The sequence below is a fragment of the Ziziphus jujuba genome, chromosome 12, assembly GCF_031755915.1.
Source record: "Ziziphus jujuba cultivar Dongzao chromosome 12, ASM3175591v1".
NCBI lineage: Eukaryota > Viridiplantae > Streptophyta > Magnoliopsida > Rosales > Rhamnaceae > Ziziphus > Ziziphus jujuba.
This window is the reverse complement of record NC_083390.1, coordinates 17762883-17788529: the sequence shown is the minus strand read 5'-3', so window position 1 is coordinate 17788529 and position 25647 is coordinate 17762883. Positions and strand designations below refer to the sequence as shown.

The 25647-nt window shown below is 33.0% G+C and overlaps 2 protein-coding genes across 4 annotated transcripts; both read left to right on the top strand.

Annotated features, from left to right (window-relative positions):
- Positions 1-4507: 4507 nt before the first annotated feature.
- LOC107405091 (65-kDa microtubule-associated protein 6) lies at positions 4508-11279 on the top strand. Of its 2 annotated transcripts, none has more exons than XM_016012100.4 (12): positions 4508-5466; positions 6618-6821; positions 7846-8112; positions 8334-8549; positions 8625-8780; positions 8866-9025; positions 9178-9329; positions 9597-9684; positions 9756-9829; positions 9909-9983; positions 10131-10485; positions 10816-11279. In XM_016012100.4, the coding sequence occupies exons 1-11, from the start codon at positions 5392-5394 to the stop codon at positions 10464-10466; spliced, it is 1803 nt and encodes a 600-aa protein (XP_015867586.1). In that variant the 5' UTR covers positions 4508-5391; the 3' UTR covers positions 10467-10485; positions 10816-11279. The 2 variants fall into 2 exon arrangements, with proteins under 2 accessions (XP_015867586.1, XP_024924709.1); XM_025068941.3 differs by lacking the exon at positions 4508-5466 and adding an exon at positions 6087-6441.
- Positions 11280-17247: 5968 nt separating this feature from the next.
- On the top strand, positions 17248-25183 carry LOC125418613 (IAA-alanine resistance protein 1). Of its 2 annotated transcripts, XR_007237595.2 has the most exons (12): positions 17248-17988; positions 19929-20012; positions 20152-20201; positions 20653-20704; positions 21429-21542; positions 22267-22532; positions 23262-23411; positions 23557-23664; positions 24187-24288; positions 24377-24421; positions 24519-24726; positions 24857-25183. XR_007237595.2 is itself a non-coding variant. In XM_048462608.2 (11 exons), the coding sequence occupies exons 1-11, from the start codon at positions 17649-17651 to the stop codon at positions 24672-24674; spliced, it is 1467 nt and encodes a 488-aa protein (XP_048318565.2). In that variant the 5' UTR covers positions 17249-17648; the 3' UTR covers positions 24675-25183. The 2 variants fall into 2 exon arrangements, 1 of the variants encoding a protein (XP_048318565.2); XM_048462608.2 differs by having other exon boundaries at positions 17249-17988; positions 24519-25183.
- The last annotated feature ends 464 nt before the right edge of the window (positions 25184-25647 follow it).

Genomic DNA, 25647 nt, shown 5'->3' with positions numbered 1-25647 from the left:
CTTGAATCTTTTTCTATATTATCTAAAGTGGAATAATCTCGCTCTCTAATTAAATATATATTAATTGTTTTATTATTATTTTTTTCCTTCTTTTGATTTTTCCATAATGAACTTTAGTTAATTCAAGTAGATTCATATGAATCAATATTGTACTTCAATATTTTAGTTTCATGATATGTAATATTGTACTTCAATAAATTATTATATAATATATCACATCTCAACAGCCTCCCACCATAATTTAGATTTTTGAAATGGTTTAATTTTATAACAAATTAATAATCATGTAAAAGGTAATTGTGCGCTTCATAATCTTGTAATAACTTTTGTGTAATTTTTATTGCAACAGCTTAATTAGTTTGAATGTCTAACTCATAATAACCTTATAAATCTCCTCTCTTTTAATTGCATAAAGACATTTGAACATTTTTATGATTTGACAACTATATAATCTTGATACAGAGACAATGGATTTATATATGATTTTTTATTTTAATATTTAAAAATAAAAATTCAATTTCAGAATCATTACTCGGTCTTTTTAGATATGTCAATTACAATTATAATACCAAGTGGAATATATACTGGTTTGCATATTTAGAGACATACAGTTTCTTTAAGCTCTGCTACAGTAACATATATAACATAAATTAAAAACATTTTGCATCATCATATACAAGAAATGGTTAAACAAATATAAAATGTGATCATGTGTTCATTTAATTTCTAGAAATACAAAAACATATACACAAAACTGGTAAGACAAACAGGACATTATTTTAAATTTCCCTTTTAAGAGAATAAAATATATTTTTTTAATCTTTACTAAAAGTGAAATTGATTAGAAGGCTTTCCCATCAAAGAACATGAAATTTCAGGTGCTTCGATACTGTTGGCTACCTTTACAAGGTGACCTTGCAAAATTGTGAGCATGTATTTGCTTTTTTTATCATAAAATTGGCTAAGCAGCTTTTTGGGGATTATTTGATGTATGTTGTGAATGATTGGTTCCAACATTTTTTTTTCAAATTTTATTGATTGAAGATTATATAATATGGGTATAGAAAAATAATGTAGATATAACTAATTAAAATAAAGACAACTCACAGATGGAAGAAGAAAAAAATTTCTGCTTGAAGGGAAAATAGAATGAAAAGAAGAAAATTGTATTGATACTAACTAGAGACATCTTTTTTAGTTTCAAGCAAAAAAATATAATAAAATAAAAGGGACCTACAATATGCATCCAAAGTTTAATTCCAAGGTGGCATTTTATAGGATTCCACTTTGGTCCTGACCTTATTTTACATTTTTTCTGTACGGTTTGTCTTCAATAATTATATGGTGAGGACAGCAAATTATAATTTTTTATTTTTGTTTTTGTGTTTTTAAAAGGGTGTGTGTCTATGATTGAAGCAAAATTGATATATATATATATTGATAAAAATAATGAAGCAAATTTGATAGTTGAAGATGACAATATAGTTTTTAGAAAACAATTCAATAGCAAAGTAAGTATTTTAGGATTTGAATCCCTTTATTCCATTATAATAAATAAATTTAACCCCAAAAAAAGAAAAAAACAACAGAGAAAGAGAGAGAGAGAGAGAGATTGCACGAAAATCCTGAAAATCCTTTAACATCTTTGTGTCCATTCATGAGGTCACTTTTGTTTGTGAGCCTTTACCAAAGGGTCTCTTTAAAAGTTCTGTCATAGATTAATAATTTATTCATTGGAGTAGTTGAAAATAAAGATTAGGAATTCTTATCCTTTTTTATGTTGGATTGTGGCATCAAAAAGTACTTATGATGGGTTAAATGATGACAGATGAAGGATTGAGTACCCAAAAAAGAAGGAAATACCAAGGGCTAAAGTTTTTGCCTTGCCACAAGGTGAAAACTTAAAAAGGAATTGATCTTTTTTTTTTTTTCAAATGTTTTCTATATTGTTCTCTTTTGTTAATCTCTAAACCATGGATATGGGGTAATATTGATGAATGACAAAAGAAAACTCTACATATTATAGTCATTGATAATGTAAAAGAAGGGAAAAGCTTCCTTTATTATGCATGGTGGTAAAAAACTATACTATAGGGAATTTCTTCTTCCTTTTTTTCTTTTTTAGTCAAATAATTATTCGATTCTAAAAGAACATCCAGAATCTAGTAAACAAAAAAAAGAAAAAGAAAAAAGAATGCACTTCAAACATAAAAAAAAAAAAGAAGCATAATATGAATCATGTCCCCACAAAAATTAAAAAAAGAAAAAAGAAAAAAGAAAAATGCAGATCATTGGTACAAGTGAGTGACTATTTGTCCATTCACAATCAGTAAGAAGTATGAAAATTATTGCTGCTAGTAAATCTCAACCATCAACACAATAATGAATAAGAAGTAGGAAGTAGACTTTCTTTTTTCTTTTTTTCTTTTTTTCAATGAATGTGGAAATTCGAAATTAGAATTATTCTTTTAAAAAATAATGACTTTGCTTCTAATGGAAAAATGCAACTTAGTGTTTGTAGTTTTAAGGAAAAATACATCATTAACTATAGACTTAGTTATGACAAAGGAATTTTATTTTTTAAAGGAAGATTATGGACTGGAAGACATGTATTTAATGGATGATTCTTACTTAGGCTTTTGTTATTTTTATTGCATTTAAAAGTTATTTAATATAATGCCTTGAATGAAAGGTTGGTCCAGGGTCTATGATACTATCAAGTAACTCTTTTTTTTAATTCACCAAAAAAGAAAAAAGCAAAACTATCTATCTTAAAGCTCAAAAAATCATCTTCTTTATATATGACATTTTGAGTTCCAATAACCTCAAAAATACAAAAATAGATAAATAACCATTATTTAGCATATATATACCTGCTTGACAGAATGTGCATTATTTATTTATTTATTTCTGGGAGCAAAGGATTGAAAAGGGTACAATAAATCATGCTTTGTATGGTACATTTATTATGAAACAATATTATTTTAATCTTGAATTTTATTATAAGATAATGTATGTCAATTATCTTATGTTATTTACCAAAACAAACACACTTTTTTTTTGGTAATTCCAAAACAAACACATTGAACTTCCTACAATAACAATCTTTGCATACAATTTAGCTCTCTAGAATTAGAAGGTGTGAACATAAATCTTGACGAGACAGGAAAATTTTAAAAGTTTTCGATTGTTCCTTCTGTTAGATTAACTTTTTAAGTGAAATTTCAAATTTTAATAAGTGGTATCAAAATTGAAACACATAATATGAAATTCCCTAAGCGATTGAACAATGGTGATTGATGATTAAAATTTGATGATAAAAATTTCATATGGAATAGTGTGGTAAATGAAACCTCCATATTCGGGAATATGAAGGAGACCATGATATACAATAAGCCAAATAAACTATAAAAAATATATTTGACATGATATATTATCCAACCATTCTATATAATTTAGCCTATTTATCATCTTTATCTAAACCAAATGTGTGTGTGTGTGCGTGTATGTATATATATATATATATATATATATGGGGTGGGTTTGAACGAGTAAATTGTAAATGTTCTTCATGATCAGGTGAGCGGTGGTATGTCTTTATGTGCATCTTACAACCACAACGCTGTTATTGAAAATAATTTCTCAAAATGTTACTGCATACAAATTCAAATGTATTATTTTATTTCTATAAATGGAAATATATATTTTTTGGGCCAACTATTATACAACAATATAACATAATTCTTACTTCAATACCATATAAAACTTTTGGGGAAAAAAAAAGAAAAAAAAAAAGAAGGGGACAAAAGGTTCCAACAACAATACCCTAAAACTTTATTTATTTCAATGTAAAGCTTCTTTTTTGGGTGCAGTGATGATTACAATTGCCATAAGAATAATAGCAAGCAAAATAAAAAGAAATAACAAGCACAAAATATTTATATTTTTGCCAAGTGTATGAATTATGATTATCCATCAAAAGCTAGTATTTTTTTTTTTTTTTTTTTGGCTCATTGGGATGTATGCCGTCTGGCTTTTCACAGAGAATTTGTTTCCCTTCGCCCTGTTTCTTCCATTGCTTGGAATTTTCCCCAACCAAATAATAAAAATAAGAAGAAGAAGAAAGAAAAGCTAAAATGGAAAATCACCACCACCATCCCCCTCATGAATATGCATGGAATTACAGTTTCAACATCAAACAGCTGCTTCTTGTCCTGACTTGAATCACCAGGAGCCCATTTCCATATCATCAAAAACTCACACCCCCACCCCACCACTCGCCAACTCAAAGCGTGATAATCAACCCAAGCTTTTGATATTAGAAAGTAGTTTTCACGCGCGAAGTTTGAGATTGGGTGAGCATTTTTCCAAGTGTTACAAAATAAATAAATGAAAAAAAATCATTTATTATATTTTTTTTGGTAATTCTATCTCAAAGCTCGGTGCTTTTCTTTCTTCTAGTGTGGATCACTGGCTCACTCTCACATCCCAAAGTAAAAATTAAAAATTAAAAAAAAAAAACAGAGAGAAAAAGAGAAAATCAAATGAAAAAAGAAAAAAAAAAGAAAAAAAACCTCTAAAAAAGAAATCGTTTTGGCTAATGTGCGCAGATGAATGTCAAAGTTTTCTCTGACATACCCAATGACCACCTACCTGCTACAAGGGCGCATTTTAGCCTAACCTCCAAAACCTTTTAAAGAATCAAAGAGAGAAAAAAGAAAGAAAGATAGTATTATTTATCTTCTTTGTTGTGGCTCTGTGATTCCATTATTGATAATTGTTTTTGCTTTTTTTTTTGGCTTATTAAAAAAAAAAGCTTTATTTTTTTAATGTTTCCTTATTACCATTTATCAGTATCTGCTAGTACTGGCTTTTGTTCCTGTGAAGCTTCAGCTGCTTAACTTCTCTGTCTGTTTCTTTTCTTGTCCGTACCGTTCAAAACCCATTTCACGGATCACTTTTCTTTCCATATGTTTTTTTGCTCTTGTTAAACTTTTTTTTTTTTGGTTAAATAAAAAAGAAAAAAACAAGAAGTTGAAACTGGGTTTTCGGTGCTGAAGAGAAAAAGGTTTGGTTTTTAGCTTCAGATCTGAAAAAAAGCTAAGGTTCTTTTGAGGCAATGGAGGCAAACCCAAATGTATCTTGGTTTCTTGGTCTCTATATTTACTTGAGTTGAGAAAAAAAAAAAAAAAAACCACTTCCTATTTTTGTTCACTCTTTTCTCTTCTTTTCTTTACCTTCTCTTTTTAGCTTTTTAGGCCTTCTTTCCATTTGACCTCTGTTTCTGGTATTTTCTCTGTGTCTTGGTCTTCAAAACCCACGAAACGAACTTGGTTTTCTTCAATTTTTTCTAAAGAAACTGGGAGAGAGGAATAGAGAGATCTGTAGAAAATGCTGGCTATTGGGAGTCCTGCTATCAGTGTCCGAACAAGCACTGGTTGCAATGCTTTACTCAAAGAGCTTCAGGTCTTTCTCTCTCTTCTTTTTTTTTTTTGTTTTTTTTATTCTACTATTTTGGACTTGGGTCTTGTTCGTTGCAGAGTTTGATGTTTTTGGGAGAGGGATAAATATGTGGGTTTTCTTCTTCTTATTGAAATTTTTTTTCTTTTCAATGATTGGGTTTTTTGGGCAACTTTTTTCTTTTACTGCTATGTCAAAAAGAAATCTTTGATTATGTTTTGTAATTGTCTCATAATGAGCCTATTAGTTGAGCTACTCAAATTAGGGTCCTTTTTAAGGTTCTTTAGAATATCACTAAAAGCTAATGTCTTTGCGGTTTAAGTTGTAATAGTCTCTGGGAACGTGATCTACCTACATCAGTTTTGGAACTTCGTTTATTCTGCTTCATTTGTAAAACTTGAGCTTAGTTTTTAAGCAACAGAAGTTTGAAAGCTTTGGAGTTTTTTTTTTTTTTTTTTTTTTTCTTCTTATTTATTTATTTATTTTTTTTATTTTAAATGCAAGTGGTTACACCAATTTCTTGAAATTTTATTATATATATATATATATATATATATATATATATATGTATATATTGTATCTTATGGGAAAAAAAGAACAAACTTCTTTGTAAATTCATCCCAAATTCATGATTTTTCTATTACTTTCCTTTAACAGTTTGATTGGTTTACCAGTGCTTAGGAAGAAGGGTCTTTCATTTTTGAGTTGACTTCCTCTGGGCTCTACTAATTTTAAGTTAGTTCGCTAATATTAAAAAAAAAATAAAAAATAAAATTCAAGTTAATTCTGTGAAAAATGTTGTCTTTCTCAATTTTTTCATCGTCTTTGGATATTGAGGAGGGATGACGCTTGGTGGGAATTGGGAATGGTTTTGAGGTTTTATGTTTCGCCTTCATTGGGTTTTGAAGGGTTTTTTCACTTGTTTCTGATGTGCAATTGTTGATGAAGAATAGGTTGTGGCAGGAAGAGAAGGGCATGTGGGTGTGTAGATTTTTTAAGTTTGATAGAAATGTTGAATGGGTTTTAGAAATAAATAATTTGCTTCCTATCCCAAATTCGTATTATCTCTGTTGCGGTAATGGAGAAGATAATACATGTTAGTTTACCACACTTCGCCTTCATTAACTGTTTTTATTTTTGCTTTACCCTGAAATCAGCAAATATGGAATGACATTGGTGAGACTGAAGCGGACCAAGACCGTATGTTAATGGAATTGGAGAGAGAATGCTTAGAAGTTTACAGGCGAAAAGTTGATGAAGCTGCCAACGCCAAGGCACGCCTCCATCAGTCTGTTGCAGCCAAGGAAGCTGAGCTTGCAACTCTCGTGGCTTCTCTTGGGGAACTCAATATCCACTCACCGGTAAAGAATCCAATAATCTAGAAAATGATTAGTCATTGTTCATTCATTCTTCCTGTCTTAAATTATTTTCTTGCTATTTTTTTCTGCTCTCATCTTGTCCTATTTGGATATACAATGATCAGGATAGCTGAATTGTAAAGTTTGTCATTCTCTAATCTAACTTGAATATATACATTAATCATGACAACTTGATTGTCATAAGAGGATGAGGGACTTTTTGGGGGCTAGGAAACATGCCTTATTTATAAGGAGCTTTATTAAAATTTGCCTAATTTAATCAGAATGGACTTTTGTTGTGTTGTTGTTTTAATGCTGCGTAGCATGGAACTACCATAATCAGATAGATAATTTAGACTTGTTGAGTATTGTTGATGAATGGTGTCCAAGTTTTTTTTATATTTATTTATTCTTTTTTCATCATAAGAAAAATGCTTCTATTAGATAAGACTGCAGGAAGATAAAAGCAATAGTGAAAATTCTGCAACATGATTGTGCTACTATTCCATCCTACTTGAATATTATATTAACAGTTATTTTCAATTGATCATCTATAACTATGCTAACGACATCCTGGCAGCATCTTATTTACCACTAATAGTGTAATGAGAAGTATTCATTTGCCGTACTCTCATTCTTCGTTTAGGTACCCATAACAATCACATTCTGAACCTTCTGGAATGTGCTCTGTGTGAGAAGCTTCATGCATGTAGTCCATGCCCTTTCATAAGGGCGGATCTGATTTCTACAAGTTTTTTTTCTTGAAATGTTATTGTATTTTTAGTTACTTAATGAAGATGGCTTTAATTTGACATATCCAAACATGAATATCTGTTGATCTTGCAGTTATACTTTTGGGTCCTGTAGTAGCTTTCGTTTCGGCGGAGATCCATTGTTTCTTTGTTGATTCTGTTTGTATTATCTCGTTTATGGGGATTGGGGATTGCCCATCTCAATTAATAATGCTCAAAATGCTCTTTTTCATATGATTTCTGTTGCTTGTTTGGTTATTGTTATAAATTTGCAGATTCAGACAGAGAAGAGGTCAACATCATTGAAAGAAAAACTTGCATCTGTGGCACCACTTGTGGATGATCTAAAGATGAAGAAAGATGAAAGAATGAAGCAATTTGCTGATATAAAAACACAAATTGATAAGATCAGTGGGGAAATTTCTGGATATAGTTATTTAAATGGTGTAGTGATCACTTCTTTGTCTCTGGATGACCAAGATTTATCTCTAAGAAAGCTGACTGAATTTCAAACTCATCTTCGCTCTCTTCAAAAGGAGAAGGTAAACTTGAGTTTATGGAAATTGATAATATATGTTCCTTCTTACCAGTTCTTACAATGATATGACTCTACACTTCTACTATGATATGACTGCATTGCTTGCTTGAAGAGTTACTGTCTTTGCCAATGTGGTTGTTCTTTCTTTCTTTTTGTTATTCCTTACATATTCTGATATGATGAAGATACCTTTTTATTTATTTATTTTTTTAACTTTTGGTACAGTCTGACCGCCTTCATAAGGTTTTGGAATATGTGAATGAGGTCCATTCTCTCTGTGGAGTGCTTGGTTTGGATTTTGGTCAGACTGTAAGTGATGTGCATCCAAGCTTGCAAGAGACGAGCATAGAACAATCAACAAACATCAGCAATAGCACATTGGAAGGCCTGGAACAGACTATTCTCAAGTTAAAGACAGAAAGAAAAGTTCGAATCCAAAAGGTATTGCTAATGATTTTGTAAGTGGCCATTGGTTTTTTCTTTGCTCTCTGTAGTAAACCCCTCATTTGAATCCAGTTGAAAGATATTGCGGCATCACTCTTTGAACTTTGGAATTTGATGGACTCATCAAAAGAAGAGAAGATAAACTTTTCAACATTTTCTTCTATCCTTGGAACTTCTGAACCAGAAATTATTGAACCTGGTTTTCTTTCTACAGAAATTATTGAACAGGTTTGTGAGCAGTCTCAAATAAATTTTGATGTTAATTATTCATAATAGATCCTGAAGCTGGAGTTTTCTTTTCTCTCTTTGACAGGCATCTGCCGAAGTTGAGAGGCTCACTAAATTGAAGGCAAGTAGAATGAAGGAACTTGTTATGAAAAGAAGGTCAGAATTGGAGGAACTATGCAGAATTACCCATATTGAACCTGATACAAGCACGTCAGCTGAGAAATCAAATGCAATGATAGACTCTGGTATGATCCTCTCTATCTGTTCTTTTTCTTTTGGGGTACGGTGGGGGCAAGAGATTCTTTACTTATCATAAAGCTATTAATGAGATGTAATTAGTTGAATCTCCTTACAAAGAGGAAAACACACAGATATAAATCTTGCTCCTTTTATTCAGGTCTAGTAGATCCATCGGAACTCCTGGCTAACATCGAAGCACAGATAGCAAAAGCTAAAGAAGAGGCAGCAAGCAGGAAAGAAATAATGGACAGGATAGACAGGTGGCTTTTTGCCTGTGAAGAGGAAAATTGGCTTGAAGAATATAACCAAGTAAGCATAAAAATTATGATACAAAGCCTCTTAAAAGGGACTAAACATGATTTCTTCTTCTTCTTCATCTTCTTATTTTATTTTATTTTTTTTATCCATATTTTCCTTGGATGACTCTCTCACATGCATGCGCACACACACGTTGGTTGTTTCACAATCTATATCAACAAATTCATAAGTTAGATTTGGTTTGTATAGGCTAGAATCTAAATTTTCAAGTTGTCATTTAACATTGGAGCATCAGTAAGATTTCTAATTGAATTCCAGGATGAGAACCGATACAATGCTGGAAGAGGTGCTCATATTAACCTTAAACGTGCAGAACGAGCTAGAGTGACTGTAAACAAAATTCCAGGTATTGCGTTTTTTGGTTAGTTTTCCTTATTTAATGCTTTACGACTTGGGGCTAACAGGGTCTCTTTCCAGCTATTGTTGACAACTTGATAAACAGAACTCTGGCCTGGGAAGATGAAAAGAAAACGTTATTTCTTTATGATGGAGTAAGTTGTTGTTGTTTTGCCAATCAATGTTGTTTAGATGATTTATCCACTTGGTATTTACAATCGTAATGGAATTCAGGTAAGATTGGTGTCGATACTAGAAGATTACAAAATCAGCAGACGACAGAAAGAAGAGGAGAAGAAGAGATTTAGGGTAATCTATCTTTTGCTGCTGTACATAATTCTTTACTTGAGGTTTACCATGGGCTTTTTTCTTATTAGACTCAATAGTAAATGAGTTCAAATCAAAATAATTTGAAAATAGAGTATAGCTTTTGAGTCTTTTTTTCTCCTTTCATAGGACCAAAAGAAGCTCCAAGATCTGCTTCTCACAGAGAAGGAAGCCATATATGGTTCTAAACCAAGCCCTAGAAAAAGTAACAGCTTCAGGAAGGTGAATGGATATCGAGCAAATGGAAATGGATCCATGACTCCTACACCTCGTCGGAACTCAGTTGGTGGTGGAACTCCTGAGCTCTTGACACCCCGGTCCTACTCGGGGCGTCAAAATGGATATTTCAAGGAAATGAGAAGATTGTCTACTGCACCATTAAACTTTGTGGCGATATCTAAGGAAGATACAATGTCCTACGCATCTGTTTGTGGTTCTGAGCTAGGGTCCCCTCCTCATGGATGAAGTTGAAAAATTCAAAATGGTAAATTGCTTATCAACATTTTTAACCATTATTTTGCATCCTTTCTGATTTTATCTCTTATCAAAAGCCAAAATAGTTATACAAAAAAAATAAAAATAATAATAATAATAAAAAAAAAATACTAGCTATGGAAGATATATTTGATTGCTTACACCCACCAATGCTTCATGTTTACCCTTTAAATGGTATCTTGCTTTGACACAATCCTATGCTTCATGTTTACCCTTTAAATGGTATCTTGCTTTGACACAATCCTTGGACCTTATAACTTGTAGTTCTACACCATTATCTTCTTCTTTAGGCTTGGAATTTGTTTGTACTTTTCTGCAGGAACAGGTTACTGTTTACAAAGCTAGAGGATATAGTACACCCATTTTAAGCAGCGGAAGGCTTGTGAATACGAAACAAATTGTACACTTGTATGATTGTAATTTGTTAGGGGATTACGTGGCGAATGGTAACTAATGATATGCGAACATAAATTTGGTTGTCGCTGCCACTGCTGAGGATCAGATTGTGGGAAAAAGACTCGCTGTCTCTGGCAGATGTACTCTGGTAGATTTATAGTTTTTAACTTGTGAAAGTTTGGTCGTCCATGTCAATATAGGGAAAGATAGTAGTAGTAGCAAAATTAGTAGTATGGAAGTGTTATAGGAGTGCTGACCACGTATTTTAGTGGATTTTGCTTGCGTTATGGATTCATGTATATATTTTGTATACCAGAGTGATGGCTATCATTTTAATGTGGGGATGTTTTTTGGAGTCTTTGGCAATGCTTATTTGGAATTTCTTCAGTTTGTGTTCCTGTCTAAAGCAACCCTGTATGTGCTAACGTGCTTTTTTTTTTTTTTTTCCTTTTCTTTTCTTATGAATTTAGGTCTTCTTTGGTATTGTTTTCTTTTTGTTTGGGTATATCTATGGATCTGATTATAGTCCTAGCCTGAAATATAAAGTATGTAAAGTGTGATGTTTTGTTCAGTGTTTGAAGTGTTGGAAAGAAAAGTATCCCATGTGGTTATATGAGGATAAGAGTGTGAAGTGAAGGGATTGTTTTTGCCTTTTCTTTATTTTTCTGTTTCTCTCTTTTGGCCAAAAAACATTGTTCTATCAGGGGATTGTTACTAACCATGGAAAGCTCTGAGGCCGTTTGATTAGAGAGAATAAAATGTTTCCTAAAAGTCCTGAAATTGGGATAAATGATTAATGGGTCCAAGAAGAAAGTATAATGAATGAGCATTACGAACAATTAATCCCTGGAAATTAAATTGTCATTGTAAGTCTAGAACTTCCTCTTTTCAAGATAATGTGAACTGAAAGAACAATCATGACTATAATTGGCAAGAGAGTCAACAACAATATTGCACTCCCTTAAAACATAAGAAATACAGAAAAAAGGACTTTGAGAAGAGATGATTTTGCAGCTTTCAATGATATCTCATGATGAGGATGAAACATATCAAACCCTTCTTTAGCCCCAGAAACAACCAGCGAAGAGCCAGCTTGCACCTGAACTTTACTTAGTTAAACCCAATCTTAAAGCAAGCTTCAAAACATGAAGTAAACCCCAGCTTCAGCAGCAACACTACAGGCTTTCTTCCCCAAGTTCACAGCAAACTCAGACACCCAACAGCCTTGAGAATTTCTCAAAACCCCTCCAGAACCAGCCTGACCATGACTCCTACAACTTCCATCTGTATTCAACTTGATAAACCCTTGGCCAAAAGCCCTCCATGCCAACCGGATCATATTTTTCTCACAACTTTTAGTAATCTTCTCACCAGCCAAATAGCATCACTAGGAAGCATGAGGCAGAGTAAAAACTGTCTTACATCTCCACTTCCACAAAAGCCAGCAGCCAACACTAAACATAATGCTCCAGTGAACATTCATCTTGGCATCAGCTAACACAAAGTGGCTTTTACCTTTCATATTAACTGCGATCCAGTCAACCCAATTACGCTGAAAGAACGCAGCATCTCTATCCAACACAATCAAAGTATTCCACATCCCCCTTTGCAACTTTACCAACAATCCCTCAACACGTTCAAACTATTCTCATTGGCTTCACGCATTGGTTAAAAGCTTATCCTGTACTATAAGCCAAAGAAACATTTGAACCAGAGAAATGACCTTCATATACCAAATGCAATTCCAATCCCACCCCCAACACTTATTTAACAGATCCTCAATAAAATTTAAAAAAAAAAAAAAAAAAAAAAAGACTGTCCCCAGATAATTTGGTCTTTAATGTCCAAATTGGCAGCAATAGGAATACTATGAATTTCCTGGACAATATCCATGGTAACAAAATCAGAAAGTTCATCAATTTTCCACCCACCCTCATGCATTACTTCTTCAGTCACCCTTAAAAGACCAATTAATATTCAGATTCTCAATTGCAAACTCTTTCAAGTTTTCGCCATTGCACCAACTATCATCCCAGGAAAGCACCTCCCTACCATTACCAAGCCTCCAAGTTAACCCCCTCTCTTCAAGAGAGCGAAAACCTTATTAATACCATTCCACTGGCAAGATTTTAAGCTGCCAGAAAAATCAAAGTTCCTAGACACAGGATTAAATTTGTATCTGCTTCTCAAAACCTGCGCCCAGATACCAACATTATCTTGCAACAATCTCCAAGCGAGCTTCATGAGAAGGGCTTTATTCATAGAATCAGCCTTTCTAACGCCCAAACCTCCCTAAGGTTGGGCCTTACAAATAGTATTCCAATCAACCAAATGAATTTTCCTTTGGGATTCAGAGCCTTGCAAAATAAAATCCCTGTTTACTTTATCAATCTCATCACAAACATATTTAGGAAACAGCAAAACCTGCATTCGAGAAGTAAGCATAGAATTAAGGACAGATTTCACCAAAGTAACTCTCCCTGCAAAAGATAAGACTTTTGCCTTCAAAATAGATTTACTATTATAATGGCCTCTACCATCCATGAACAAACCAATACCCAAATACCTACGAGGCTCTTTAGCAATAGGAATATTAGTTAACTTCCTCACTGCATTTTTAACACTCCTACAAGTGTGCTTGGGGAAGAAAAGCTTAGATTTAGCATAACTAATCTTTTTTACCGGAAGCACTGCAGAAATCATCAAGAAATTTAAGCACCAGCTTGAATTGATCACCACCAGCTTCAGAAAAAAATTAAAAGTCATCTGCAAACATCAGATGGGAGATGCCCGGCCCCTGTTTAGAAATCTTCATAGCTTTCCATTTCCCCACAACTGAATGCTTTAATATAGCAGGGGAGAGTTGTTCTATGCTGAGAACAAATAAGTAAGGGGATAAAGGATCCCCTTGCCTAATTCCCTTGCTAAGAACAAAAGAATCTGTTAGCTCCCCATTCCAAACCAAATTCATCTTCTCCATTTTAACACATTCAATAATGATTCGTCTCCAATTATCCGAAAGACCCACCTCCTTAAGAATTTCAGCAATAAACTCCCAATTCTTAGCCTGTCATAGGCTCTTTCCAAATCAATTTTCCACATATTTCCTAGCCTTGGAATTCTTAAAATGATTTAACATTTCCAAAGCAACCACAATATTATTAGTGATATGTCTTCCAGGAATAAAGCTAGCTTGATTAGGAGTAACTAGCTTAGTCATTAGTCTTTGAACCACAGCTTTACTGATAATCTAGCAAAGAGTATTATAAAGACTAACTAATCAAAAATTAGCCATTGTTTGAGGGCATTCCTCCTCAGGAATGATGGAGATTAAATTGATAAATGAGTTTTAGCTTGCTTGTTAGTCTTTTATAACTTGATTATTCGTGAAAAGCTTAATTATTTATCGTTATTTTGATATGTTTTACTATACTTGTATAGATGAACTCTAAAATGAAATTAAAGCTAATTAACATAGTTTTTAGAACTTCCCGGATCGCCTCTACTCACCATACCTAAACCAAGTCAAACATGTCTTTTTTTTTCTTTCTTGATTTTCAAAATGTTGACTTTCAATGTCTTATGGATCAAAATAAAGTGTAGACAAAATCATATGCTAGTCATGGGACTTTGTTCATCATGTGCTAGTTATGTGACTTTGTTTTAAGGAAGTCAAATGTTAGTCATGTGACTAGGTTTTGATGAAGATATCTCAAAGCCATTTGACTCGGTGTAGAGAAAAACATGTGATTTACACATGGTTTTATTTTAAAGAGTGCAAATGAGCGTTATGAGCCTTGTAATTAGGAATGAATGACTTGATTATTCCTTTCTTAGTAGGGTTTTAATCTTGTGAAGAGAGGAGGCTTAATTGATAGTCTAAATATAGCCTAAATACACAAGAATATAGGGGCTTTTAGAAGAACAACACACACACAAGTTAGAGATAGGCCTCAATTCTAGATAGAGAAAGCTTAAGAATTGAAAATAATTCTTGGAGAATTCAAGAGATTGAGCATCAAGATTAATCATTATTGAGTTTTCTTTCACTCTTTAGTCTCTCTAATTTTGTATTTAAGGATTCATTTTGGGAATATTGTATAAATTATGATTTTATTAATAAAATCCTATTTGATGGAATCTCTACTATGATTGTTAAATGATTGAATGGGTTGATGATTATTTCATTTCTTTTATCAATTTCTTGTATTTTTTTACATTAATTGTTTATAATATGGTAAAGTCGTCATCAATCATTCAAACCTTTAGGTAACTGGCTAGTGTCAAATACTTCCTTAACTAAACAACATATATTAGCTCCAAAGAGATCCCAATAATTTTGAAAAATAACAGCTGAAAACCCATCAATCTTGGAGGTTTCCAAGCACCAATATCAAATAAAGCTTTTTTAAAAGATCGTTGTATTAAAGAAAATTAATATTCAGTTTTAGTCTTTTAGAAAAAGTGGGAATTGAGTACAAGTGTTTGGAAAACAAGCGAGAACAAAAAGAGTGAAAATGAAAGGGAATGAAATTCATCTTTTTTAAAAGGAAATTGGAAAATGATGAAGACATGGTAAATCAGAAATTAGGGTTACTTTATAGAAACACCCTTTTGAAAATTATAAGAATACAAGAATGTAATTATATATACTTGCTTTATGGTGTGTGAGTTGAAATTAATTTAGCCAAATAAGATCCTTTTGAATAATTTCTAATTTTTTTTTAAAAAAAAAAAAAAAAGGAGAAAGGAAAAACTAAAAACTCATCACACTATAAGGTGGGACTTAGATCATGGTCGGATTTAGTATAGTCCCAGTATGCTAAACCTTGAGTTTCCTTCATACGCCTAGTATTTTCATAAGAAATTAATATTTGTACTTTTATATTAAATAGTTTATATTGTTTATAAACAAGATCAATTTGTTAAAGAGGTTTTAATGTTTTGAATTACTTTTTTTATAAGTCTTATTGCAAAATCTTATCTGTAAATTTAGCTCAATGATAAAATGCTCGAGAATTCAAATATGGATCTATGTAAAACTCTCTTTATTTTAAATTGTAATAATTAAAAAATTGTTAACTATACTTTTAGATCTTGTAGCTTTGCCTCCATTTTTAATCTTTCAATATTGTAATCGAGTGTCTCCATTTTCATTTTGATTCCTATTTACGTTTTGTTTTTAATATTTTTAACTTAAATTCTCAATTTTAGTTGTTCTTTCAATATGAGCAAAATCTAATGAAAATTTTACTTGAAATAAATGTGAAAAAAAAAAAAAATTATTAACTTGAAATAGTAAAAAATAAATAAAATTACTATCATAAAGGTTATATATACAATACTCCAAATTGAAATAAAAGGAAAATTAAAGATCACAACTTAAAAATAATAAAAATAAAAGTTGAGGTCTAAATTGAAACGAAAGAACAACTCGAGACACTCAATTGAAAAAATTGAAAGTTGAAGCAATTAATTGAAATTGGGGGCAAATTAGAAGGTCTGAAATTATAGTTTTTATTTTTTTTCCACCAAGTCCAAATTTATGGTTAACCCATTTAAAAAAAGGGTCTTATTGAAAAAGTAAAACCTATGCCTTCTTCTTTTTTTAGCAGATTTCACATTCACTATAAATGATACATAATTAACGCTAAAAAAAAGTAATAATATTCAATATATAATAAACGCTAAAAAAAAAAGGTAATAATATTCAATCTCTTTGATGCATAATTGACGCTAAAAAGGTAATAATATTCGATCTCTTTAATTATTAATGTTGTTAAAGAAACCTTTTTATTATTCATTTTGTACAAACCTCTTTAACTAAAAGCAAATTTTGGAGGTACTTTATTATGGTTATTTACATTTTATTGTCCATTTAAACCACTTTTATTATTATTACATGCTTAAATCTCTCCAAAAAAAAAAAAAAACTATGTTAAATTTTTGGTGCATTTTATTTTATAATCTTATTAATTTAATAAAAATTGATTTTTATAAATAATCTTTATTTAAATAATCAAGTCAAACTATATATATGTATTTCTAAATTTATCGAAGTTACTATTTAAAATTCCAAAACATCACTACATTAACTCTACGATGTCAAATGTTACAAAATCATAAGTGAAGTGACCAAAAGGTGAATTAAAAAAAGAAAGTGGTTTGTAATGAATGGAGAAAAGAATAGCATGGAAGGGTAAATGATAACATTTTGGACTTATTACCATTTCATATCAAAGTTTTAGGATAGAAAAGAATAAAACAAATAATGATAAGAAAAATAAATAAAAAATAAAAATCTTGGAACATGGGTAGTTATGTTTATCACCTACTAGGAAACCATGAACAAAGTATGTCCACATTTACCAAAAAAATGAAAAAGGAAAAAGGATTTTCCATTCCACTCCACTTCACCTCTAGTACACACTGAGCTACAACAGAAAAAAAAAAAAAAAAGGCCATCTGGGTCTGTCAGATCCACATTTTGGGACTTCCCAAAAAAAAAAAATAAAAAAAATTGCAAAGTAGAAAATGATGGATATTGTAACGTTCGGAATAATAATCGGCATAATCTTGCTCTTCTTGGGTATTGTTTGTTTTATCACCGTTGAGGGTACCTGTATACGCCGCAATTCGGCTCATTCCTAGTCCTCAACCAAACAGCCCCTTATCTCACCACCCTCCTAAATCGGAAACACTCGCTGTTTTCCTTACTTGGAGTTGGGTTTTTGTGGGTTTTGACTGGCTGACAAAATGGTGTTTGGCAATGTATTGGTTTGGTTGGTTTTGGTCTGTGGGTTTTGTTTGGATCTGAGCTCTGCTTCTGGGTTCTGTTCATCTGCTGTCCCTGAATCCCATGGTCAACACCACCACTGTGATCATGGGCACGACCACCGTCACCACCACAAGCACCATGCACATGAGTATCATCAGCATCACCACCATAAGGAGAGCTTGGTGGAGTCTAAGCTTAAGCTTCCTGAGGAATTGGCTGAGGAGGAGGATATGAGGTTGTATGGATTTGGGTTCCAACACGACCTTGACCATGACCATGACCATGAACATCTTGGTGTTTCCGAGCTCTCGGGTGTTGGTAATTTCATTCGATCATTTTGGACTTGTTTCGTGTTGCTGCTCAACTCTTCTTGATTTTTTCTGGGTCTAATTTTCTGTCTGTACTTTGCATTATACTATACTGTTTGATGCCTGAAAAAGAAGAAAAAAGCATGGAAAGCTAATAATCTAAAGTTTTGATTTTGGGTTTTGACCTTTGGGAATCAAGGAAATTATGACCTTTACTGCTGTAGTGAATACTGTGAAGCCTGAGTTTTTCATACTTATGGAGTTTACTGATTTCTTTTTATGCTTATTAAATCATCTAGATATATGGGTTGAAGTCTGTAGGCGATGTTTTTTAAAGTGAAAATTGAAATACATATTCACTTGGATGGTCATTGTTGACAGTTAGAAGCTCATAAGCCATGTTGCTTTATAGGATGAGATCTTTATTTGATTTTTTTAATAAATATCTACCTTTCTATCAGTGAGATGGAATGGGAACATTGCACAGTGGATAGCAAATTCATGAAAAGATCATTGAAAGATGATGATTATAGTCCTATTGTAGGTGAATGAATCTAAATCTAATTGCACTTGAATTGTGATGGAAGGATTTAAGTGTCATTTATTCACTCATTGCCTGCTCAAGTCAAAGTTGAATTCGTATTGTGAGCTACAGTTCTCCTTCACAAAGGATTCATATTTATCATTCTTTTATGATCCATTGGTTCCACTTCTCAACTTGGTGTTTCTGAATTCTAACGCAGTCAAAAGGACACAACCTGCATCATTTTATTGCAATACATTGGAAAAGAAGGATGGGGAAAGAGCGAGAAGATATAGAAAGAAGACCAATGGGATGGCAAATTACAGTCTTATGTGTCTATAATATCTCAGTAGAAATGTATATTCATTAAATAGTCTGTTTATAAGTAGTTCAAACCATAGACAGCTTATAAAGGCATGTTACTTGGACTGTTCACTTTATCTCACTATACCCCTGTCAGACACTTGGATACTGCTATGCGTATGGCCATCAGACACTCCAAATACTTTGAAAAAGTTTGGTGAAAGACAAATCTGAACACTTGGACACATACGCACACCTGACACTCATATCCAAGTTTGAGCAACATTGATCTGAAACCGTAATTGTAGAGAAAACCTGGTAGTGAAAGCCTCAAATCAAGAAAATATCCTTGCTTTTTCTGTTTGCACATTTGCTTAATTTTAGTGTGACAAATCTGACTAGTTTTACTTTAGACCTTTTTATTAGATACCCTGTATGACATTGTGATTGGTTTTAATCATTGACCTTTTTATTCGTTTAAATTCTATTTGGTTATTCATTTAGGCTATCTCCTAGGATGTTGTAGAAAATATTTGTCATGGATCCAGATCCTCCATTTATGGCCAAAGGCATATGACTGATGGGATGCTTTTTGTAAAGCACTAAAGAAAAAGAGAGAATGTAGTTGAGATGAAGCATTGAACTTCGCTTTTCTTTGAAACAGAAATGTTTTGGGATGCTTCAATTTGCTGTTTTGGCTGTCTGGATGTCAAGGGAGTGAGTTTACCTTCCCCAAATATGCAGAAGGCATGGTTTTTCATTTGAGCAAACCCATCTTGGTTATTAGCTCCCATTAGTCAGAGAGATCTATGAGTTGAAGGGCGGGGGTCTGCTAGTGTTAGGAGAAACCAATGCAGCTGTCATTTTTCTATGATTGTCTATTGAATTGATAGGCTGGGTTAATGAAAAATGAAAATCATCTCATGTATTGATATACAATTAAGTAATGCTAATATAGGCTGGTAAAGTAACCCATGCTTACTCTGTTTTAGATATCATTTAGTAAAATGAAATCATGTACATCTCCGTTGTTAAAATAATCTCATGTGAGGTTTGAGGTTTGAATCTTGATATATGATTTGAAGTCTGTTATGTGGAACTTAACTTATATTCTGTTTCCCTAGGCCTCTGGATGAATGCATTGGGCTGCTCGTTTTTGGTGAGCATGGCTTCCCTTGTTTGCCTGACTATCTTGCCTGTAATATTTGGTCAGTAACTTAAATATTAATACATTTGTATAGCTTTTTTCTCAACATCCGCTGTGGCTTTTTCTTGATATATATATATATATATATATTTTAAGATGTCCATCTTAATGAGAAGATTGAATTTCTTGAATTATTGCAGTACAAGGGAAACCATCCAAGGCAGTTGTTGATTCATTGGCTTTATTTGGGGTCAGATTCTAGAAGCTCGCTTATTTGGTTTATAAATCTTGTCATTTTAATTATTGAACGTGAGGTTAATTTCAAACACTTGTTCTTTGGTCTTGTCTCACATTGGGTGGCCCCTAGAAACTTTTATATTATGTAATCTCAGGCTTAACTAATTTCAAGTAGGTCCTTTTTGGAATAAACCTCAAGTTGGGGAATAAAAATTGACAAGATAGACTGTCTAGCATACAAGTAGATAAACTATGCAAATAATAGTTACTTGAATTAAAGATTTTTTTGGAATGAAATTAGTGAAAGAAATAAAGAGAAGTAGAAAACAATTTATAGTTTACTTTTCTATTTTTTCTCTATTTTTTCCCGACTTTTTATAATCAATTCAGTTACAAAACTAATTTTTTATACATGCAAATGTCCTCTGTGTATTGCTGTTGATTTTCATAGAATGCCATTGCAGGCAGGTGCCATGCTAGGGGATGCTTTTCTTCATCAGCTGCCACACGCTTTTGGTATGTATTCTGATCAGATGATACATGCATACACTGATTTACAAATTATAACTAGTAGTCTTTTTGCTTGTTTTAAATGTGTCAAGAACATAGCTGTGCTATATCACTACCGGAGTTCTTGTATTTGTTAGATTGCCAGAAGATCACTTTAGTGGAATTGATTTCAGTTGCTTTCTAGTAATTGTGAGAATTTTTGTTCAACATACTGTCTTTCCCACCCATGGAGATTGTCAGTCCAGGTGGGCAGGGCCTCTGCATTGGGGGGCCACCCATTGGAGCAGTCTCCACTGGGAGCTGTCCAGCTGGACTGTAATTTTTCATGGCTTGGGAATTGGAGAATGTCCAATTTCTAGTTGTTTGTTACTTCTTGGAAGTTTCTGAGTTCATATTTCTTAGTTTCCTTCACAATATTTTAAGAAACCAAGTAAACTTATTACACTCTGTTAATTTGCTGCATTTTTCAAGTAGTTCTTCAAATGCTCACCTATTCCTCTCCAAGAAAAAAGAAAGATGTAGTTAGGTGGTTGAATTATAAATCAGTCTACTCAAAACAACAGGTTACATAAATTTTTTGTTTTTCAAACCGTTGAGAGTTGTGGTCTCAACATGAAAAGAGTCAACTCTATCTAAAGCAACATACTTTCTGTTTTTGGTTCTATTATTGGCAATCATATTTTTCCTCGCTACATTTTGTCATAAATTAATGTGATTATATTTGCTGCAGGTGGTGGACATTCTCACTCACATGATCACCATGATGACCATGTCCATGATGAACATCATTTACATGCCCATGCCCATTCTTTAGCAGATCTTTCAGTAGGAATTTCCGTCCTTGGTTAGTATGGATTATTTTAGACTGGTATTAATTGTATTATTTACATATGTTGGTTATTTGCATGCCTCTTTGTGGGTGTATTTACATACACAGACTCACGTGTGTGTGTAAAGTGTAAGAATATGTTTGTATGGTGTGTTTTGCCTCTGCATGATTGCATCTACACAAAGCTTTATGCAGCTTTTCATAGCATATGAAAGGTTTTGGAGCTTAGTTTCGATAAAGATGTAAACATAATAGATGATAATTTTTTTCTGGACTTTTTTTTTTTTAATTTTTATGACGATGGACATAATACATGAGATTGAGTTAATGTTCTGCATATTCCTTTAAATGATCTGGTAGATTTTACCTTCAAAATGGACAAGAAAAATGAAAGAGGAAAAACTAACATAACTGGCTAAGAAAGAAACAAGAAAAAGATAAATAAGGGACAAAGTAGGAATGCTTTTTTTTCTGTATCAGTATCATTAGATGCCTCATTAAATGATTGTATTCCATTTGATCTGTATATCCTTGCAGGCTGCAATATCTTCTTTACTTTCCTGATATATTGGTTCTAGTCGACCTTTGCTTTGAAAATCAAATTGAGATATTTGTCATGCTGGCTTGGTATATATACTTGTTGGAAAAACTTTGTAACAGGTTAAGCATTTGATGTTAATAAGTTAACACAAATTATATCAGATGTTTATATGGTACAACATTGTATTGGTTGATGCAGCTGGAATTGTGCTTTTTCTTCTTGTGGAGAAAGTAGTGAGATATGTTGAAGATTACTCTGGAGGAACTAAGGCATGGAGTCACACTCATCACCATCATCATCATAAGAAAAGTAAGAAACTGAAGGATGATAATGACATGCAGTCACAATCCTCTGATGGAAAAGATAGCACTGCTCTGAATAATTCGTCTGAAGAAAAAGTGCCAGATGATGTGTCTCATAATTCTTTGAAGGAAGACACTCAACAAGAATCTTACATTAGGAAGGTAATTTATTTGGTCAGAAGGACATGATGATTCTCATAGTGACATGAAGTCATAATCAAAAACCGCTTTGTTCTAACTTTTAAGTGGAGTGCTCACTGGGACATGGAGACTTGAACCCAGAGCAGAGGTTGGGTTAGGACATACATATGTGTTTTGGAATGCCCTTAAAATATTTGATGTGGAACAGCTTGAATTGAATTAATAGGGCTAACTTATTGTGCCAATGGTTTTAATTCATGTTTTTAGCTGTAGATATGTAGTCATCATGGAGGATAAAGGTCTTGGTTCAAAAAGAAAACTGGAAGTCCTGGATACCAGTGAAAATAGGGGTTAGGATTGATAGTAAAGGGCTATGATAGGGAACGGTGTTTATTAAAATAGGTTGAGCTATTAAGCTTTAAATAAAGAAACTATTTATAGTATTTGATTAAGGTTGTTTGGATCTTTTTGTACTTGGTGCTAATAAGTTACAGGTTTTGATTGGGCTTTTAGGATGAAACTTGCGAAGGTTAAAAGTTGTGGTATCGTACAGGTCTCACCTATTTTACAAGATTTTTCCATGTTAAGAATCAATTCCACGATTTGAGACAAAATCTTGTTGAGGCTGCATACCAAAGCAGAAAGTATTAGAATCTTATTAGAATGTTGTTTCTTATCTAAATTTCATTAACGAGGTTGGACTTAGATGTAATTGCTGGATAACATTATCGTACTTTATGTCTCCTGCAGAGACACTCTACTGCTGATAGAGATGATAAAGAAGATGTAGATACTGCTAAACTCTCCGCTAGTGATATTAAAGTGTTGAATGAGAAGGAACATTCTAAACCATCATCAAATCTTGTGATTGGCTATCTCAATCTCTTCTCTGATGGTGTTGTAAGTGATTTGTTCTTTTACTCTGGATTTCATTTATTTATTTTCAATTTCTTTATAGGTTAATTTGAGTAATACAGCGTTAATTTTTATGTTTGGAAGATGGTAAGTTTCATGTACTGATAGATAAGTTTTTGTTGATTTGCAGCACAATTTTACTGATGGGATTGCTTTAGGAAGTGCTTTCTTGCTTTATGGTTCAGTTGGTGGTTGGTCTAGAACTCTGTTCTTACTTGCCCATGAGCTTCCTCAAGAGGTTCACATCTCTCTTATTCATTAAAATGTGTTTGCTTTTAGAGAAACGTTTCCTTCTTTGGACATGTAATATAGTACTTCATCTGGAAATCATTTCTTCTTCCTTTTGGCTAGGCCATATTGGCTTAGCCTTTTAAATTTGTTAACTAGAGCGGGCCATTGAAAAGAGGAGCTAGCTGGTACCTCCTCTCCTATTGGACCCTATAATTGAACATCGTTGGCCTACGCTAGGATGCTACATTGTCAATTCTTGTTGTGAAATGTTTTCACTTGAATGTTAGCTCTTCTGCCAAAAGTAGTTCCAAACCATCTGTGGTTCGTTAAGGAACAAAATAACCTTGTTGCCTTATTTCTACCTAGATCCTCCACATAATTGGTTATTAAGGAGCATTTTTGGCCTTGTATGTGCATTAGTTGTTAGTCCCATTTAATCTTGTATCTTGATTTGTCAATTTTTTTATTTATTTATTTACTCACAACTTTCTATTGTTTGAGCTATATAGCTTGGTTACCTCCTGTGCAGGTTGGTGATTTTGGTATTTTAGTAAGGTCTGGTTTTAGTGTCTCCAAAGCCCTGTTCTTCAATTTTCTTTCAGCACTTGTGGCACTAGCGGGAACAGCAATGGTATTGTTTCCATTGGCAGAGTCATTCCCTTCGTATTAATAGGTTTTAGGACATGAAAGGTGAAGTTTATTTGCTTCTTTTGGTGTAGGCTCTGCTCTTAGGAAAGGATCCAGGACAGTCATCTTTGATTGAGGTGAGCAAGTCTTGTCGAAGCAACATGTTGATTGGGATTTAAGTTCAAATTGTTGGTCCAGATCATAAACTTCATTGTCCTTTGAACTTATTTGCAGGGGTTTACGGCTGGTGGATTTATCTACATTGCAGTCGCCGGGGTGCTTGCAGAAATGAATAACAATGGCAGCTCAACGGTAAAAAGTACAGCAATACACTTGATTTCACTGATCCTTGGCATGGGTGTTGCCCTGTGTATTTCCCTCGTCGAATGAAAGTGCATTTAGCAATGAGAGCACTGTATCAACATTCAGACTAACTTCACAGGTAGAAGCATCCAGATCGATTTCGTCTTGTCTTGGCCAATTTTTATTACGGTGAATTTAAAAGGCCTATGAAAAGGTGGAAAAGTGAAGGAATGAAGAGTTTGATTAAGCCCTGGTTCTGTTCTTACCAGGGACTACTGGAAAGAATGCGTGCAAGCTCATTGACATATTACTTGTGCTCTCAACACAGAGTTGTCTAGTAGATCATTTGGGGCCAAAACTATGTATGACTTGACACATGACCTAGAGGAATTGTATATCCAAAGCTTTATGTTTCCTAACAAACTTTAAATTTCCCATCCTTTCTTTTGTTTTTTGTTTTTGTTTTCTAATGAGAAGTGGGCAAGCAGACATCATTAATCCTTTGGAAGCATTTAGCTATTGTAACTAATAGGTATTTTATTAGGATTTTAGGGGGTTCTTTTTGCAAAAGAATAATTTGATTGCACTTTTTCGTTTCCCCATATTTTTAGTGGCAAATTGGCAATGCTTTTGTTTTTTAATCTCTTAAGGATGGCTTGAAATTCACTACTGTGTTTTGCTCTTGATTAGCGGCACTCATTGCTTTTATATTCCATTGGAATGCGTGCAGCATGCCTAATTTGAAAAATTGCTCCCTTCCTCTTTTCACAAAGTTTTAGTGCTTTGCAGTTTGCATTTTGCTTTCTCAAGATTTGCTAATTTTTTTTTTCCCCCCCTTTATCTATCTATTTTGTATCATAACTAATGCACACCAAATCGCATCAGAACTTTAAAATTGAACATCTTTGGGCAAGAATGATATTAAAGATAGGTGATTTTTTGAACAAATTTGGACGAGAGTGGTATTAGGATAGGTGATTTCTAGAAAGCTCAAATGTTGCATCCTTGCTTCTAAAAAGTTATAAATAAAAATAAAATAAACCAAACAAAACAAACACAA

Coding starts and splice junctions, on each gene's coding strand:
- LOC107405091 (XM_016012100.4), top strand. CDS start 5,392: ATGCTGGCTATTGGGAGTCCTGCTATCAGTGTCCGAACAAGCACTGGT. Junction 8,781..8,865: donor CTACAGAAATTATTGAACAG/GTTTGTGAGCAG, acceptor TCTCTTTGACAG/GCATCTGCCGAAGTTGAGAG. Junction 9,026..9,177: donor AAATGCAATGATAGACTCTG/GTATGATCCTCT, acceptor CCTTTTATTCAG/GTCTAGTAGATCCATCGGAA.
- LOC125418613 (XM_048462608.2), top strand. CDS start 17,649: ATGGTGTTTGGCAATGTATTGGTTTGGTTGGTTTTGGTCTGTGGGTTT. Junction 20,705..21,428: donor TCAGCTGCCACACGCTTTTG/GTATGTATTCTG, acceptor TATTTGCTGCAG/GTGGTGGACATTCTCACTCA. Junction 23,665..24,186: donor CCCATGAGCTTCCTCAAGAG/GTTCACATCTCT, acceptor CCTCCTGTGCAG/GTTGGTGATTTTGGTATTTT.